The 17,966-nt window shown below is 39.0% G+C and overlaps 1 protein-coding gene across 2 annotated transcripts in view; it reads right to left on the bottom strand.

Moving 5' to 3' along the window:
* The window catches only part of FDFT1 (farnesyl-diphosphate farnesyltransferase 1), a 45,580-nt gene that overhangs the window by 9,298 nt on the left and 18,316 nt on the right, over positions 1 to 17,966 (bottom strand). For both annotated transcript variants that reach the window (XM_043984999.1, XM_043984998.1), the window contains 4 exons: positions 5,968 to 6,096; positions 3,506 to 3,697; positions 1,264 to 1,440; positions 113 to 265 (listed from right to left, as the gene is read on the bottom strand). In XM_043984999.1, coding sequence (XP_043840934.1) covers positions 113 to 265; positions 1,264 to 1,440; positions 3,506 to 3,697; positions 5,968 to 6,096 — 651 coding nt within the window. The remainder of the gene's footprint in view (positions 1 to 112; positions 266 to 1,263; positions 1,441 to 3,505; positions 3,698 to 5,967; positions 6,097 to 17,966) is intronic.

Genomic DNA, 17,966 nt, shown 5'->3' on the forward strand with positions numbered 1-17,966 from the left:
TCTATTGCTCTAAAATTTCTCAAACATTTTTTCCAAATAAACATCATCATTCTATCTCTAATTACATGCATGCACCATAAAAGTTACCCAAGGCATATGAAACAAATTTTACCTCTTCCATATACTGGTACATGATAGCTTTGACAGCTGGCATGTTGGTGGCTTCCATCATTAATGTTACTGCTTGCCCCTTCCGAATCTTCACCCTGCCCTTGAATACCTGCTGGTTGTTATAACAGGCAGCCAGAGTAGCAATAGCCATCACCTATAGATAAACCAAAAACAACCCTAAGAAGTTTCTTAATCAATCCTGTAACCCAGAAAGAAACAAGGAAAATCAATGTAGAGTGAGAGCACCCTATGAAACAAGATGCGAGTGTCAAGAAAAAAGTAATCAAGAAGCAAAAATCAATATTCATCATGATTTATCCTTTTTCTTTCCCCACTCAACCCTGCCGAGAAAGGACATGGAATCATGCTTCTTATTCTAAAATCAAATAGCTAACAAAGAGATATACAAACATATGTACTGCGCACATGTGTTTGTGAGGGTATATCCAGAGTAAATGGAAAATGGGGGCAGGCATGCAATTTTTATTGTTCCTATTCTCTATTGTATCTCCACCTTGTCATCTGAAGCCACCAAAGGCAAACAAATGTTGAAGTTACCAAACAAGCAACTTTTGACATTCTTACCATGTAGGTAACTCCCCTACTCACACCCAATAGCAAAGTATTTAATTAAAACAAAATAGTATCAAAAATCAGTCTTAATAGTCCATTACACAAATAAGTACAATCTTGTACCTGATTATCCATTTAAAGCAAAAATGTTTCAACCACATTCAATTCTTAGAAAGTAAAATTAAGAACAATATATAGGGACAGGTTTCTTTGTCTTGAGGACAAGAACAGTGAAGTACCTTAATGTAGAAGATATGTCCTGATTATTTAACCGAAAAATTATTTAATATTTTCTTTGATTCTGATTCAAAAGGTGAAAATGGCTAGTTTAGAAGCTGATAATCTAAAAGCCATAAAGATCCTATAGACCTAGATCTTGTACTTTAACCTGATCTTTATGAAGCAACAATAGAAAGGACAGATATATAGGAATTTTCCTCATAAGCAAAACAAAACAAGTTACTGTCATTTTTTAAAAGCAATCATAACCATGAACCCAGATCAGAGGAGAAATAAATAAATGCAGATCCAGGCAGAAGACCATTTCCCACCCCCAACTAAGGATAGCCCCATGCATACCTGTGGAATAGCACAAAAGTTGAACACACTTTGATTTCTTAGTCGGGAAAGAAAAGTGAGGACATCTGGGATGTGCTGTAAGGCATTAGTAATCAGTTCATTGAGACAATGGACAGCCAAGTCAATATTCTCTGGATTGGCTAAATCAGACAACTTCTTAGCATACCTACTCCAAGCCTAGGAATGAATGATGCAAAAATATTACACAAGTGAAAATTAAGAAAGAGTTCAAGAATCCATGCAACAATACGGAATATTTACTAAAACCCAGGTCTGTACATTTGACAAGAGTTATACTACCTAAAGGCAAAACAAAAGTGATGACTCAATAGATTAGATTCTGGAGTAAACTATACCCTAACAAGTAAGGTAGGCACCTGGACAAAGTACGTAACTACGTCTAAATATCACAACATTAATAAGTTACTGTTTTGGTATCTTGTGTACTAAAAGTAGAAATGAAGCTTCTAAAAGTAACTTATTTATCCTAAAGGGCTAGCCAACCTCTAAGAACGACTGAAAAAATATTAAATAGCAATTATTCAATCAGTATTGCATGCAAAACTCAAACAATGCATTCTAAAATTTACCAAAATGGCCAAAGTTCAAACAATCACCACATGTCAATTCAGATTTTAGTCAAGGAAATATAACAAACAGATGTGGGCACTATAAACTGGACCTTTCCCATGAAGATATTTTCATTTTTCCTTTGATAAAATGAAATTAATCCATAATCTCAATGCAAATATATAATAAAAATACAAATAAATAACAGGACTACCACCCTATTATTTAAAGTTTTCCCAGAAACACAGGCAATACTTATTTCCCCTAAACTCCTGTAATCCTCCAGTAAACCTGAGAATGAAAATTGCATCTGTGCAATTGTAGGGTTGTTTTAAGTTGAATTAAGGCCTTTACATTTACCCTTATGCAATTTTACCATACTAATTAAAATCTATCCAATTCTGTTAGTTTGTACCTAAAGAATACTTTGAAGGGGCAGCTAGGTGGCACAGTGGATAAAGCACTGGCCCTGGATTCAGACCTGAGTTCAAATCTGACCTCAAACACCTGACACTTACTAGCTGTGTGACCCTGGGCAAGTCACTTAATTCTCATTGCCCCAGGAAAAAAAAAAAGAGAATACTTTGAGAGTTATATAAACAGTTCAATTAAGTGTGTACCTTGATCTAAAAAAATCATAATGCTAAAAGAGGACTTGGAAAATAAATTAAGTTCATGGCCCTTACACAGTACCTAACCATTCCAGGTGGATTAATGTTTCTCCTTTTCTCCTTAGGATCTCTAGAAAAGGAGATGCTACAGATTTCAATGTCTATTTAAAATGAAGGTGTTTTGGTTTTTTAATAGTTCTATAATCAAAATGAAGTGCACAGAAATGCAGATGTAAAGAAACTGGATCCCAAAGCACATTCATTAAGAAAAATGTCAATTATAAATTTAAAACATATATGACTTTAACTTAGCTCTTCAAGTAAGAGCAAAAATATTCTTTTTCAAACATCATTTATTCTTCTGTAGAGGTGTGACAAGACTACATAAGATATTTCAATTATAGGGAAATTGTTCTCTTTAACTACTCCATCACAATTTGACTCCTGAACACTTAAGTATTCTACGAGATGTAAAACTAGGACACTGAGTATGATCAGACAAGAGAAAAAAAGACACTTATTGGATTATATGTTTAAGAAAGTCCTCTGTAATACCTTCAGTCAGTTTTATGGTGTTAAACTATGTAAAGCCTCCTATGGTATGACAATTTCAAAATTTTAAAAATCACATTATCTGATGAAGTTTATGTGAATCTTCAATTGGACACACTGAATTCAAATTCTTCAACTTTATAGTCTATTCCATTAATCCACAAAATTCCAAATGATAAAATTTTAACAGCTTTAAATATAACCTTTTTTTTGGGGGGGGGGTAAGGCAATTGGGGTTAAGTGACTTGCCCAAGGTCACACAGCTAGTAATTGTCAATTGTCTGAGGTTGCATTTGAACTCAGGTCCTGAATCCAGAGCCAATGCTCTATCCACTGCGCCACCTAGCTGCCCCACCACCTTATTTTTTAAAAAAGTCAACAGGAAGGCAAAAAGTTGAGCAAATAAAACTTAGAAAATAAAGTCCTTGAATCTTATCTTTCTTCTAATAAGTGGTGTTTTTTTTAAAGTCTCTGGAATGTTTTCTCTCATAGCTCCTGATTTCTGTTACCTCTTGGGGCCAAAATTCTCTTCCCTCCATCAAGTCTTCCAAATAATCTCTAATGATGTTTGTCTTCTGTAGGAACAGTCCCATAGAATTGGCAAGCTTCAAGTCCTGTCCAATAATGGGGTCTTCCAACTCTGAAGCCGAGAACAGACGAGAAAGGCCAATCCCTACTAGTCCAGCAACATAGTGACAGTACTGCAAAAGATTATTTTTTAAAGAGCTACAGTAAATTCTTTGTTATTTAGCAATGTCAGTAAATGCAATGTTATGTTCAAATATTCTCATTAGTAGAAACTAAATTATATTAAATTTAATTACAACTTTAAGGATTTCAAAATCATTTCAAGGTTTAACAGTCGCTTCAGTCAGTCACTGTAAAGAAGATAGCAAGGAACTAACAATCAACAGATTTCTATTTTAATGGTTATACAAAGAAAAATCTCATTTATATAAACAAAAAGTTGGTTAATAAAAGCATTCTTTTTTTTTCAAACTGTGGGAAAATCACTACAGAATTCCCTCTCTCCTTCCACCCACCCACTCCCGAAACCCTCGCCACCCCATCTCAGAAGTGAATAAAAGCAAAAGTAAAGTAACCTCTAAGACATACATAAGGAAGGACAGTCAGTAAATCATGCAATGGGCAAACAAATATTCTCTCTGATATTAAACACAAATCTGAAGAACAGTATTAGAAGGCACATTGCAATAGTGATGGATTATAACATAGGCATGGTACCCAAGAGCGAAAGAATTGGGAAAGAGTTAAAAGTGTGATGAAATTAGAAGTAAAGCTACCTAACTCTATATGGCAATACAGAAAAAGGAGAGTTGGAATGTAATATTACTACTGTGTGACTTCAACACTACACAAAGGAGAAAAATACAGTCAAGTTTTGCTACAATGCTTGTTTTGAAAAATGTAAATTTGTTCCAACACAATTGACATGTTAGGGAATATTTTGAGCATAACAAATATTTCACAACTGTTATGTATCACTGTCCACAAGAAATATTAGGTATGAGGCAGCTAGGTGGCGCAGTGGATAGAGCACCGGCCCTGGAGTTAGGAGTATCTGAGTTCAAATCTGGCCTCAGACACTTAACACTTACTAGCTGTGTGACCCTGGGCAAGTCACTTAACCCCAATTGCCTCACAAAAAAAAAAAGAAAGAAAAAAGAAAAAGAAATATTAGGTGAACAAAAACTGCACTCATCTGATCCAAGTTGTATAAGAATACATAAAACATATGCATGTACACACCTCAAACTTCTATCAACCACCTCAGCCCATCATGTGTGTTATCCTACAAGGTTATGTTTCCTAGTCTTTCACATCGTGAACTTTATTATATAAAAAACACTCGTCCAACATCCTTGTTTATTCAAGTTCTGAGGATGAACCAAAGATGGCTACCTATGAAGAGTCAAATCATTTAATGTAAAAGCTATGATTATTTTCCCTAGGTTCACAATTCTCTTACACTCATTATTCCAAAACAACTTCTTCTGTCTTCCTCCTTTGGATGCAGTCTATAACAGCCATAACTTCCCCCATGTCTTTCAAATCCTACTCCTGTAGCCATTTTCCACCACACCCCTTACTAGTTCTTGAAGAAAATAACAGGGGAAGGGAGTGACAGAAGAGGAAAAAGCAAGTTCTAGTTGCTTCATACAACATGCATGTTCGGACCATTTCCTTTAAGTTCTCTGTTAAGAGCCAGGAACACACATATATTCCACAACAGTATTGACATTTTAATCTATTCTTCAAAAGTCAATAGGTTTAAACTGGTTCCAGCACCCCCTGAGTTTGAATGAAACTTGTGTGAAGGGTATGATTAGAAATGAGTTAGAAGAGGAAGCAACACAGATACTTGATACTAAACTAGTAGGAGAGAAGAAAAATGAGAAAGCCACTGTTACCCCTATTACAACAGATTAAGAAACCAAGGCAGGGGCAGCTAGATGGCGCAGTGGATAGAGCACCAGCCCTGGAGTCAGGAGTACCTGAGTTCAAATCCGGCCTCAGACAGTTAACACTTACTGGCTGTGTGACCCTAGGCAAGTCACTTAACCCCAATTGCCTCAAAAAAAAAAAAAAAAAGAAACCAAGGCAAAAAGCAATTTACCTATCAAGCTATAAATTAACAATAGATCCCAGTAATAATTTAAGACTTCCATATGGCTTTTCTATAGTCTAATGCTTAGATGCCTAAGCCAAGTTTGACCAGATAAATATGTAACATCCTCAGGGCATGAACAACATGCAGAAATCCACCTCTGACCTGTTGTGATTTTAATGGTTAGTATGTTATATACATATATACAGGTAAAGAAAAACATGCATGTGTATAAAAAATAGGCATATAACAGATAGGAGCTATCTGATTTGTGCCTAGTTCTTGGCATTGAGTATTACCATTATTCTACAAAATGCCCCTTGACACACTTATATCACTAACCTTATCCCATTCCTGCATGGAGTTCACTTTCTTTTCCAAAAACTCTGCCATTCCATGCCCCATTTTTTGACAAATGTCATTAATCACCACTTGATAGCTCTCCGCCAGATTTCGAAACTCTAAGGAGACCTGTATCAGAATCCATAAAAAATAGAAACCATGAGAATCAGTATGACACTTATAGGGATATTAGGAGAAATGACTTTTTAAAATCAGAATGATTATACATAAAACATATGCTTTAGGCTCTGCCTAAAATTTCTACACATTCACATTCTACACATTTCTCCAGTTTAAGTTATTATAAATGACAACCACAGACACAAACACACACACACAATATTTAAAAGAGAAAGCCTTTTTCCATAGCTGAAACCAGGCTCCATGCTTCTAATTCCCATATTTAAATACTATTAAGCAAGGCATAAAATTTTCCAACTGGAACTAAAATTTTACATTCTCTGCCCAATCTGACTTTTAAAAAATCGCCTTGGGGCAGCTAGGTGGCGCAGTGGATAGAGCACTGGCCCTGGAGTCAGGAGTACCTGAGTTCAAATCCGGCCTCAGACACTTAACACTTACTAGCTGTGTGACCCTGGGCAAGCCACTTAACCCCAAATGCCTCAGAAAAAAAAAAAAGGAAAAACTCCCCTTGACTACAGAGCACACCAAATATCTTTTTTTTTTTTCTAAATTGGTATACATTAGGATGGATGAAGAGTTTAAAGTAATGTTTTTGGTGCTAATGTTAGATTGGTTTGTTGCTTCTTCAGACATTTAAAAACACAGCTGACATACTTGTAAACAACTTGCACACTACCAACATGAAAAATTTATATGAAATGTTAGAAAATAGTAAGATTATTTATCCACATTAAAATATAAATATATCTGGGGAAGCTAGGTGGCGCAGTGGATGGAGCGCTGGCCCTGGAGTCAGGAGTACCTGAGTTCAAATCCGACCTCAGACACTTAACACTTGCTGGCTGTGTGACCCTGGGCAAGTCACTTAACCCTCATTGCCCTGCAAAAATTAAAAAAAAAAAAAAAAAGAAATAACTTCTACATACTTGGACTGTTTGGAGTTTCCTGTTGAAAGAAAACTATTCTTTCAACAGGAAACTCCAAATAGATTATGAAACCAGTTAGTTCAGTTTATTCAATCTTTCAGGAAACATGTATCTCAAGCCAATCTCCAGAGTTGGCTCTTGCTTTCCATGGGAATAAAATCAATCTAATAGGTTCACTGATTCTTCCTTTAATTATGCCCCTCTTCTGTTTTTTTCCCCGGGGCCAAGACAGTCTATTTATAGGAAAGTCCAGAGGAGAAGGGGCAGATTGGGGGTAGTTTCCAAAGTAATACTGTTAGGATGGGGTTTTCTTTCACTATTCTTAAAAGTAAGCCTTTCCTTACATCATTACCTTTTAGCTACTTATATATGTCAGTCAATTCAATAAACTTTTAGTAATCATCTATTATATACAAAATATACCTTCAGAAAAGTGACAATTGGGATTGCATGTTTACTCTAAAAATCCCAACCAAACCAAGGAGTGGATCGATGACATAAGTACTCCTTAAACATAGCCAAGACTAGCATCAGTCTTCAATTTCATATATCTAACCATAGCACAATCCAAAGCAAAGCTTTATGTAAGCTTAAATTAGTTCTTGCATATTTCACATATACAAATGAGAAGATGACCTGAATAACTCCCTGTAATCTTAGGGAAAGGTCACATAGTACACAATAGGCCAAAGTAATGTGACATTTTCTTCATAGGGACAATATATAAACAGAACTTCATCTGCAAAGCCCCCAAAATGTTATAACATTTACAATAATTCCACCTTGGTCAATATTTAGTGTTCTTTTCACTTGTTGATATCTCTAACACAAGCAAATTTTAGAGAAGGCCCATCTCATCACTCTCAAGCCCTCCTGAGAGATGGTGACTATAAGAATACTGTTAACTTATATCCTTTGACATGAAGATTCAAATCCTGCTTGGACACTTACTACCTGTGTGACTCTAAACAAGTCACTTAACCGTTGTTTGCCTCATTTTCCTTATCTGTAAAATTGAAGGGGCCAGACTTTGATGGCCTCCAAGGTTACTTCCAGCTTTAAATCTGTGATACTATGATCCTGTTTATTAAATGCTTACTTATATGCCTGGTGCTAGCACCTCTGGTAGGAGGGCTCGGCAAGCCCTTCTTAGGGCTGCTCATCCACCTGGCACCCAACTCTCACCCGTGGCCCCTAGAAGCAGCAGCATGCACAGTGGCCCCACCCCAGTAAACTGTCTGGCCAGACAGGCTAAACCAGGTTAAGGGTAACCAAAAGGCATCAAACCCATCCGTAAATTGAGGGAGGGAGGGAAGGAGGGGTGTCTATCCCCAAGCACATGAAGACTTCCACTAGCAGAATGGGCAGATGAGAAGAATTTGTTTCAATGACCTTGAAGGCAGCTGAAGCAGATGCTGTGGAGTCCTTAGAGCTTGGTCAGGCAAAGATGCCAAGGTCATCCACTGCATCCGGGCCATTGCCAGTCATCCTGACTTGTCTTGACTGTACTTCAATGACTCTGGAAAAGAGTGAAGCTGATGACTTTAAGCAACTCTGTCTCACTTAATTCCAATTCATGAATGAGTCAAGCCATCAACCAATAAAGTCACTGGTTCTCTTCAAAAAAGGACAAACAACAATGGATGCCTGATACTGTGCTATGTGCTGGTGATAAAATGCAAAAGCAAAACCAATTCCTGTCCTTAAGGAGCTTACACTCAACTAGGGAGACAATTTTTGGCCTACTGTATATAGCCTGTGACCTTTCTCCAAGATTAGGGGATTACATAAATCGTCTTCTCATCTGTATATGTGAAACTTGCAGGAACTATTTTAAATGGGGGTTGGAGGGCAGGCAGCACTAAATTCACTGCCTCTATTCCCTTTCTTCTGACTCAATTTTCTCAACCACTTGTATTTTGTTTTGGGGGTTTTTTGTTTTGTTTGTTTTTTTTTGTGGGGCAATGAGGGTTAAATGACTTGCCCAGGGTCACACAGCTAGTAAGTGTAAAGTGTCTGAGGCCGGATTTGAACTCAGGTACTCCTGAATCCAGGGCCGGTGCTTTATCCACTGCGCCATCTAGCTGCCCCTAACCACTTGTATTTTGGATCCCCACTGCACCATTCAAATCAAAGTGCTCTCTTTAGCTATTAACCATTTCTTAGTTCTAAATCTGATATTTTTCCTCAGTCTTCAAACGTGACAATGAACAATTCCTTTGCTCTAGATAATCTCTCTTCCCTAGGTTGTTTTCTTGACATTGCTCACTTTTTACTTACCTGTATGCCTGTTCTTTTTGAGTGGATCCACATAGTAACCATAACTGTGAATGTCCCCTGAAGTTCTGCCCTAGGCCTCACTCCTCTTCCATATGTGATTCCTACAATTGTCTTAGGTTTAATCATCATTTGTAAACAGATAACTGCCAGATCTCAAATTCTTAGGCCTAACCTCCCTTTTGAGATCTGGTCCCAGACTACCAATTGGCTTATTGGACATCAAATACCCCTGGACACACCAAAAATATCCCTAACAATATTCTCTTCCTACAAGGAGTTCACTTTCTTTTCCAAAAACTGCTCCTCGATGGTTCATCATGCCTCTCCCCAAATAAGCTCATCATCTGAAATCTCATCATCTTGAAGACTGATTGAGCCTTGATATTCATCATTTCTTGAGCATCCTCAGTTTCCTCTCCCCTCTGATTAGAAGTCTGGAGGGTGGAATAATGAATGAACTCCTCCCAAGGCCTCCCATAAGAGAGTCTCAGCTTGGGGGGCTGGTGGAGAGAGACAGGACACGTCAATTATCCATTCTAGGAATATCATGCTTCTGTACCAGGTAACCTCTAGTGGTCAACACCCTCTCCCCTTTCAGCTTCCACCTTGTGTATTGTCTTCTTTCACTAGGTTATAAGCATCTCTTGAGAAGCTTGGCCAAGTCACTTAGTTTGGATCTGCCTCAGTTTCAACTGTAAAATGGGGATCATAATACCACCTACCTCCCAGGGTTGTTGTGAGGACCAAGTATGATAATATTTGAAAATTACTTAGCAGAGTGCCTGGTACACAGAAGGCACTTAACAGACGTTTACTGACCACTCCCTCCCCTCACAATGCCTTCTCTAGACTACTTTCAGTCACCCCCACATAACCTTTAAGTTGCCAAATTTGGTCAATTCTAGCCCCCCCAAATATATCCCATCTATCTCCTCCTCTCAACTTACACATCTATTCCACTAGTTCAGACCCTCTTCACTCCTCAAAAGGACTATTCCAACAACCTTCTGATTGGACTCCAGGATTCCAGACTCTCCCCTTCTCCAATCCATCCTCAATACAGGTCCCAAAGCACAGGTCTGACCTTGTCATTTCCTATTCAACCTGGCTCCCTACAGCCTCTAAGAGAAAAACAAATTGCTCACCCTGGAAGATCATCCATACAAACTACTGGCCCCACTGCTGGTGTGGCCCTTACTGCTCTAATAGAGGAGAGCCACCCTTAAGGGAATGCCTAATGCACCATCCCTATCACCGACAACAGCAATGAAAAGTGAGAGGAGGAGGTGGAGACAAGGAGAATCAATAGCTTTTCCTGGATTTGGCGAAGGGAGGAGATAAAGAAAAGATAATTGTCTGAAGCAATGGCAAAGTCAAGTGAAGAGTGTAGCTTTTTTTTTTTTTTTTTTTTTTTTTAGGCAATGGGGGTTAAGTGACTTGCCCATGGTCACACAGCTAGTAAGTGTCAAGTGTCTGAGGCCAGATTTGAACTCAGGTACTCCTGACTCCAGGACCGGTGCTTTAACCACTGCGCCATCTAGCTGCCCCCCAGAGTGTAGCTTTCTTAAGGATAGGAGACACAGGCAGATCGGAGGGCAGCAGAGAAAGAACTAGTAAGGTAGGGAGACACTACAGATTAGAGAAGGAAAAGGATGAAGAGGGGAATGTGAACGAGGGCACATGGAAAGAAGCTAGCCTTAACAAGAAAGACCACCCCATTATTAGAACCTGGGGAAATAAAACAGGGAAGGATTTTAAGGGGCTCTGAGGTAAAAAGGGGAGAAGCCAGAGCTTATAGCTAATGATCTCAATGTTCTCAGTAAAATAAGAGATGAGATCCTCAAATGGCAGGGTGGGGGGAACAGGAAGTGTGGGAGGCTTGAGGGGAAAAAAGGATGAGAAAATAAGCATTTATTAGTACCTACTATGTGCCAGGCACTATGTTAAGTGCTTTATAAATATTACCTCATTTGATCCTTACAACAGGTAGAAACTATTATGATCCCCTTTTTATAGTTGAAGACACTGAGGCAGACACAGGTTAAGTGATTTGGCCAGGGTCACACAGTCCGTATGTATCTGACATTGGATTTAAACTCAAATCTTCTTAACTTCAGGCCCAACATTCTAGTCACTGTATCACTAGCTATCTCTTAAGATATAATAACTTCTGGGGGGCAGCTAGGTGGCGCAGTAGATAAAATACTGGCTCTGGATTCAGAAGGACCTAAGTTCAAATCTGACCTCAGACACTTGACACTTACTAGCTGGGTGACCCTGGGCAAGTCACTTAACCCTCACTAGCCCACCCCCAAAAAAGAGAGAATAACTTCTGAGAAAACATTGCTGTCAGCTGAGTTCAACAGCATGAATAGAGGCAGAAGGAGCTGAAGGTAAACACCTGGACAAGAATTTGGCAAGGGATGAGTGGTAACAGGACAAGGAAGTGAGAATGTCAAAGCAGAGGACAGTGTAGGGCTGAACTGGTTAACTGTAAGTTTAGGAAAGCAGGAAAGTGAAGACAGAGCAGACATCGAAGACTGAGACAATATCAATGAACAGAAGTGCTGATGAGAGAAAAGCATGGAAGCAGAACCCATGAAAAGATGGGCTGAGACCATTTTCCAGCCAAAGATGGCTTAGAAGTTCCACAGGAGGGGTCTGCAGTACCAAGGTAGGAGTAAAGCCCAATCTCACAGTTGAACCGACACAAATCCAGCCCCAGGCAGGCTGCACCAGAGAAATTTACCCCTGGAGCCTCTGAATTGGCTATAGCATGGGCATCTTCTGAAACTAAGCTCACAGTCTGATGAGAGGGTCAAGTGGTTGGCCAGGGGAAGACTATAGGGGTCTTTGCTGGAGCTGAGGAGGAATTCAGTTGTTCTACCACAGCTGCTGGGAACCAGGAAGCAATCTTGAGTGGCAGGCCCAGGTGGGGGAGAGGCACAGGCTTGCTAGAGCTTTCAACACAGCTCCTGGTTGAAGAGCAAGTAGGCTTGGGGTTATTTACAGACCAGAACACAGGCCAGGTGAATGAAGAACCTGCCACTCCTTAAATCATACCACCTTGGACCCCCTGAAGCTTGGAACAGTGCAGACTGGAAGCAGTGCCCCACTTTAAGAAGGAGTTAAAAGTCAAAAAATAGGCAGGCAAGATGAGCAGACAAAAAGATGTGGATCATAGAGAGTTTCTTTAGTGACAAGGAAGATCAAGGTGCATCCTCAGAAGAGGATAGGAACATCAGGGCTCCTACATCCAAAGCTTCCAAGAAAAATATGAATTGGTCTCAGGCCACAGAAGTGCTCAAAAAGGACTTTGATGATAAAGAGAGGTAGAGGGAAAAATGAGAATGATACAGTAAAGTCATGAGAAAAAAGTCAACAGCTTGAAAAGAGAAAAGAACAGGCTTGGGAGGGATGGGACCTAAGGGAGAGATGGTCAGATAAAGAGATATCAATTTTTAATGAAAGATGGGGAACACTTGTGGGTAATTTTAAGTTCTAGGGTGTGATCACCCCTGTGCAATGTATGAGCGAGTCAAGGGATTTGAGAAAACTACCAAAGAACAGGAAGGTTGGGGTTTGTTTAAAGTCCCTTAACATAAAGGGCAGGAATTGGAAGGAAGAGGGAAGTCAGTGAGCCAGGACCTGTACTCCTTGAGGAGGAAAAGAGAATGACCTGAGGACCAGGAGACAACAGCAATAATGATACATAATGGGTGAAAAGTATAACATTGACCTTGAAATCCAGCACTCTTTCCCCTGTATTATGTATTGTATAGTTGTTTTTTTGTAAATGTATCATTTCCCTTTCTAGATTACAAACTCTTTGAGGGTTAGGGATGCCATGTTAATTGGCATCGAACCACTGAAGCATATTTGTTGAATTAAATAACTGAATTTCACTTTTGGAAAGGGTTAGTATGGGGTGAGAAGGTAGGCAAGATAATCACTGAACTAATATGTTAGGTTAGATAAAATCCACTATAAATTAATTCCTCATAAACTCCAAAATAAATAGTTACTAAAATATTTGCATTTTGTAAGATGAACAAATCAATTTGCTTCTGGGCAAAGTGAATTGCTTCCTACTGATCCCATCTATAGCACTTATTTGAATCACAAATTTTGCACTTAATTACATTCTTATAAGGTTCATGTTTCATTTGCACAGATATTATCTAAGAAAACTATAAACATATTAAAGTAAGGAATCTTGTTTTCTACTTCTCTTCAATTATACACAGTACCTAATAAGCTCAATAAATATTTGAATTGAAGAAGGGTTTTTAATCCAGTAGGTATATCTTTTTTTCTGGAATATCTGGTATATCCTTTTCTTCTTCCTGATTCCTAGTTATTTTTATTTTCTTGTATATTTCATCAAGTAGTTTAAAATGGCTGAGAGGAGTTGAGAAGTAATGAAAATTAATTGCTTCCAGACTACAAAGCAATGTAAAGATTTTAGCTATAAGTATAGCACATCTCTACTGCTTTTCCTTCCTGAAGTAACAAATACAACCGTCAGGGATAAAAATTTTCCTACATGGGGACCAATGAAAACACTGGTAAAATAATAACACCTTGAGGGGCTGCTAGGTGGCGCAGTGGATAGAGCACCAGCCCTGGACTCAGGAGGACCAGAGTTCAAATCCGGCCTCAGACACTTAACACTTACTAGCTGTGTGACCCTGGGCAAGTCACTTAACCCCAACTGCCTCACTAAAAAAAAAAATTAATAATAACAATAATAATAACAACACCTTGAAGGGATCTTATATAAAAGCACCGTCTAGGCCATAATTATAGAAACAATTTTGTTACATTTTACTTATCAGCACAGACACCTTAAAGAATTCTGTGTGATCAAGATGCTGCAAGCTCCAACTATCTCCAACTATATTATATATCCCACAATTGGAGAGGTTAGTAAATATCTTTCTAAGAAATTGATTCTAAGATGTTGGTATTATATTAATTTGTTTTAAAAAAAGGAAGGTTCTTTGGCATGTGTGTGGAGAGAGGAGTAGGGAAACTGTCAAGAAATGTTAATAATGTAAAAAAACCAAAACATCAATAACGCTTTAAAAAGAAAAAAATCTGATGTCAATAAGAAAGATCCTAGAGAAAGAACAGCAGTGTTTCTCTAATGTTGCTTAAGAGAGAGGATGCTGTTTCCAGGCAACCACTAAGGGTTCTAGGGAATTATCCCTAGAGAATGGACATTCAGACTATCCTAATGATACAAACTTCCCTTAACACTAACTCTGGTTGTTTCAACTGTATGCTTGACAACTTCTGATTATTTTTTTTTAAAGTTGGTTTCCTCAGAGGATTTATCCACCAAAAAGAACTTCACAGCGCGGTTCAGCATTGGTTCACTTTCTAGGAATATCAACCTCTGCAAAGTAATAAACTGGAATTCTAGTTTATCAATCCAGATTGTGGGTTTGTTTAATGTTATTCAGTTCAGGAAAGCCTAATCACCAACGGGTAGACTTATAAAATGGTCATGAGGTACATACTCATCAAGATACTGATACCACCCCAGGTGCTCCCTTTCCCAGGGTTACCATGTATAAGTTATGTAGTCCAACTCCCTCATTTTAGATCTCTTATATCACATTACCAAATAGATTACTGAAAGGAGGTATTCAATAGAACACTTAGAAGGGCAATTAATTTAGTGTAAAGAGAACTAAACTTCAAGTCTCAAATCTACCATATGCAAGGTATATAACTAGCCAAGTCACAAGCTCTCTAATCTCTTCAATTTTAAAATAAGGATAATACTCATGCTGCTTACTTCACATAATTCTGAGGACAGCATTTTGGAAATTGCCAAACTATGTAAAATAAACCCATCACTTACTATGTGCTTGGTGCTGGGGAAACAAAGACAAAAAGTGAAACAACACCAACCTTCCAAAAATACTGCACAAAATACAGTCTAGCTGGAAAAGACATTATTTACATACATAGATATATACAAAACATGAGATTATTGGGGGGGGGGGGCGGGGCAGAGGGAAGAAAGCTCTAACATTTGAGGCCAACCAGTCTGTAAATAGTTATTAAGCAGCTACTTTGTGACAGGCTTTGTGCTAGGGACTGGGAATACAAAAAGAAGTAAAAGACCCTGACTTCAAAGAGCTCACAATCTCACAGTAAACAATATATACAAACAAATTAAAAGAAGGAAGGTACTAGAATTAAGAGGAGTTGGGAAAGGCATCCTGTGTGGAAGATGGGATTTTAGTTGGAACTTAAAGGAAGCTAGCAGAGATGAAGAGGGAGAACATTCTAGACAAGGGGAACAGTCAGAGAAAATGCCCAGAACTGAAAATATCACTGAGTCAAAAAGTTCATGTTGGAGATAAGGTAAAAGAAGATGACACAGATGATTTTGTATTTGATCCTGGAAGTAACAAGGAGCCAATAAAGTTTAAAGTTGGTGTGTGTGTGTGTGTGTGTGTGAGAGAGAGAGAGAGAGAGAGAGAGAGAGAGAGAGAGAGAGAGAGAGAGAGAGAGAGAGAGAGAGAGAGACACCGAGACCCCAAAAACAGCAATAAAAGAAACCCTGGAACAGAAAAATTCACAAAAATATGGGCTGAGATTATTTTCCAGCCATAGACAGATTAAAGGGGGCCATGGTGAGCTACTGGTAAAGTCCAACCCCGTGATCGTGTTGACAGAGACCACAGGCATGCCGCACCAGAGGAACCGAGCCTCTGAATCAACTAACCCCCGAGTCTCTGAATCAGCTGCAGCACCAGTGTCTTCTGCAACTGAGCTTGCGGTCAGGTGAGAGGGCTGAATGGTTGGCTGGGGGTGAAAGTGCAGGGGTGTCAGCTGGACCCAGGGAGGAATTCAGCTGTCCCTCCCCATCAGGGAACCAGGAAGAAATCCTGAGTGGCAGGAGGCCCAGGTGGGGGAGGGGCACAGGTTCATCAAAGCTAAGAACCACACCACAGAAAGCTTTGCTGGTTGGTTGTTTAGTAAGTAGGCTTGAGGTTATCTTCAGACCAGAGAACAGGCCAGGCAAGAGAAAAACCTGCCCTCCCTCAAACCAAAACACCTGGACCCTCTGAAGCTGGGGACAGTAGTGTAGCCTAGAAGCAGGGCCCCCCTTGTCTGGAGTTAAAAGTCAAGTAAAAGATGGTGTGAGAGAGAGAGAGAGAGAATGAATCTGACCTGTGCTTTAAGAAAATCACTTTAGTGGCTGATGAAGGATGGACTGGAGTGGGAGAGACTTGAGGCAGGCAGACTTTCCATACATGAGGTAATTAATGAGGGCCTGGCTGGACCAGAGAGGTAGCAGTATCAGAAGGGTACATACCTAAGAGATACTGCAATGGTGAAATCAATAGGTCTTGGCAACAAATTAGATATGGGAGGTAAGAGACAGTGAGGAAATGAGGATGACACCTACACTTCAAGCCTAAAGGAACTGGAATATGGTGTTGTCCTCAACAGTAAGAGGGAATGTAAGAAATGTAATGGAGGGTTTTGGGGAGAAGACAATGTTGAGTTTAAAATGTTTCCTGTGCCTCCAGTACAAGACATCAGACAAGTAGTTGAAGATGTGAAAATGGAGGTTAGTAGAAAAGTTAGGGCAGGACAAGTAGATTTGAGAATCAACAGCATAGAAACGGTGATTAATTCTAGAGGAGATAATGAGATCACCAAGTGAAACAGTGTAGAAGAAGGCCTATGGGATGAGTCTGAGAAGTGTTCTAAGAGGAAGGGAATCCACGACAGAGGGATAACCTGAAAATCTAGAGATAAGAGAATATCAAAGAAAACAGGGTGATCAACAGTGTCAAAGGCTGAAGAGAGGTCAAGGAAAATGAGGATTATCTGACAACCAAGAGATAACTGGTAATTTTGTAGACAGTGGTTTCAGTGGAATGATGAGACTGGAAGCCAAATTGTAAGCTGTTAATAGAATGAGAAGAGAGAAAGTGAAGGTCTTTTATAATAGGGTATCAGGGAAAAAAGTGACGAGATGAGACATACAGAAGGGAAGGTGAGGAGGGAAGTACATTCCAGGAATATGGATAGCCAGTTAAAAGATATGGAAAAGGGAGACAGAGTATACTATGTATGAGTAAGAGTAAGGTGACTAGTTTGGCAGGACAACAGAACACATGCACAATAAGACTAAAAACAGAGTTCGTGTTTGATCACGAACATAAGAAGTCACTGGATTTTATTGAGTTAAGAGGTTATTGTGGTTGGTTCTCTGTTTAGATTTTCCTAACAATGGCAGATATATGGAAGTGCATTAGAAATATGCACTGGGTATACAGAAAAAGGGGGAAAGAAAATGAGGGAATAAGTATTTATAAATTGTCTACTATGTGTCAGTCACTGTGCTAAATGCTTTTACAAACATTATCTCATTTGAGCCTCACAATAATCCTGCAAAGTAGGTATTATTATTATTATCCCCATTTTACAGATGAGGAAGCTGAGGCAAATAGAAGTGACTTGCCCAGGGTCACACAGCTAAAACGTATCTGAGGCTATTTCTGAACTCAAATCTTTCTGACTACAGATTCAGTGCTCTGTTACATTACCAGCTACCTTGAGACCAGTTTAAATGTGACCTATTATTTCCCCAAGGATGGGAAATAACTATTTTTC

Source organism: Dromiciops gliroides, chromosome 2, assembly GCF_019393635.1.
Source record: "Dromiciops gliroides isolate mDroGli1 chromosome 2, mDroGli1.pri, whole genome shotgun sequence".
Taxonomy (NCBI): domain Eukaryota; kingdom Metazoa; phylum Chordata; class Mammalia; order Microbiotheria; family Microbiotheriidae; genus Dromiciops; species Dromiciops gliroides.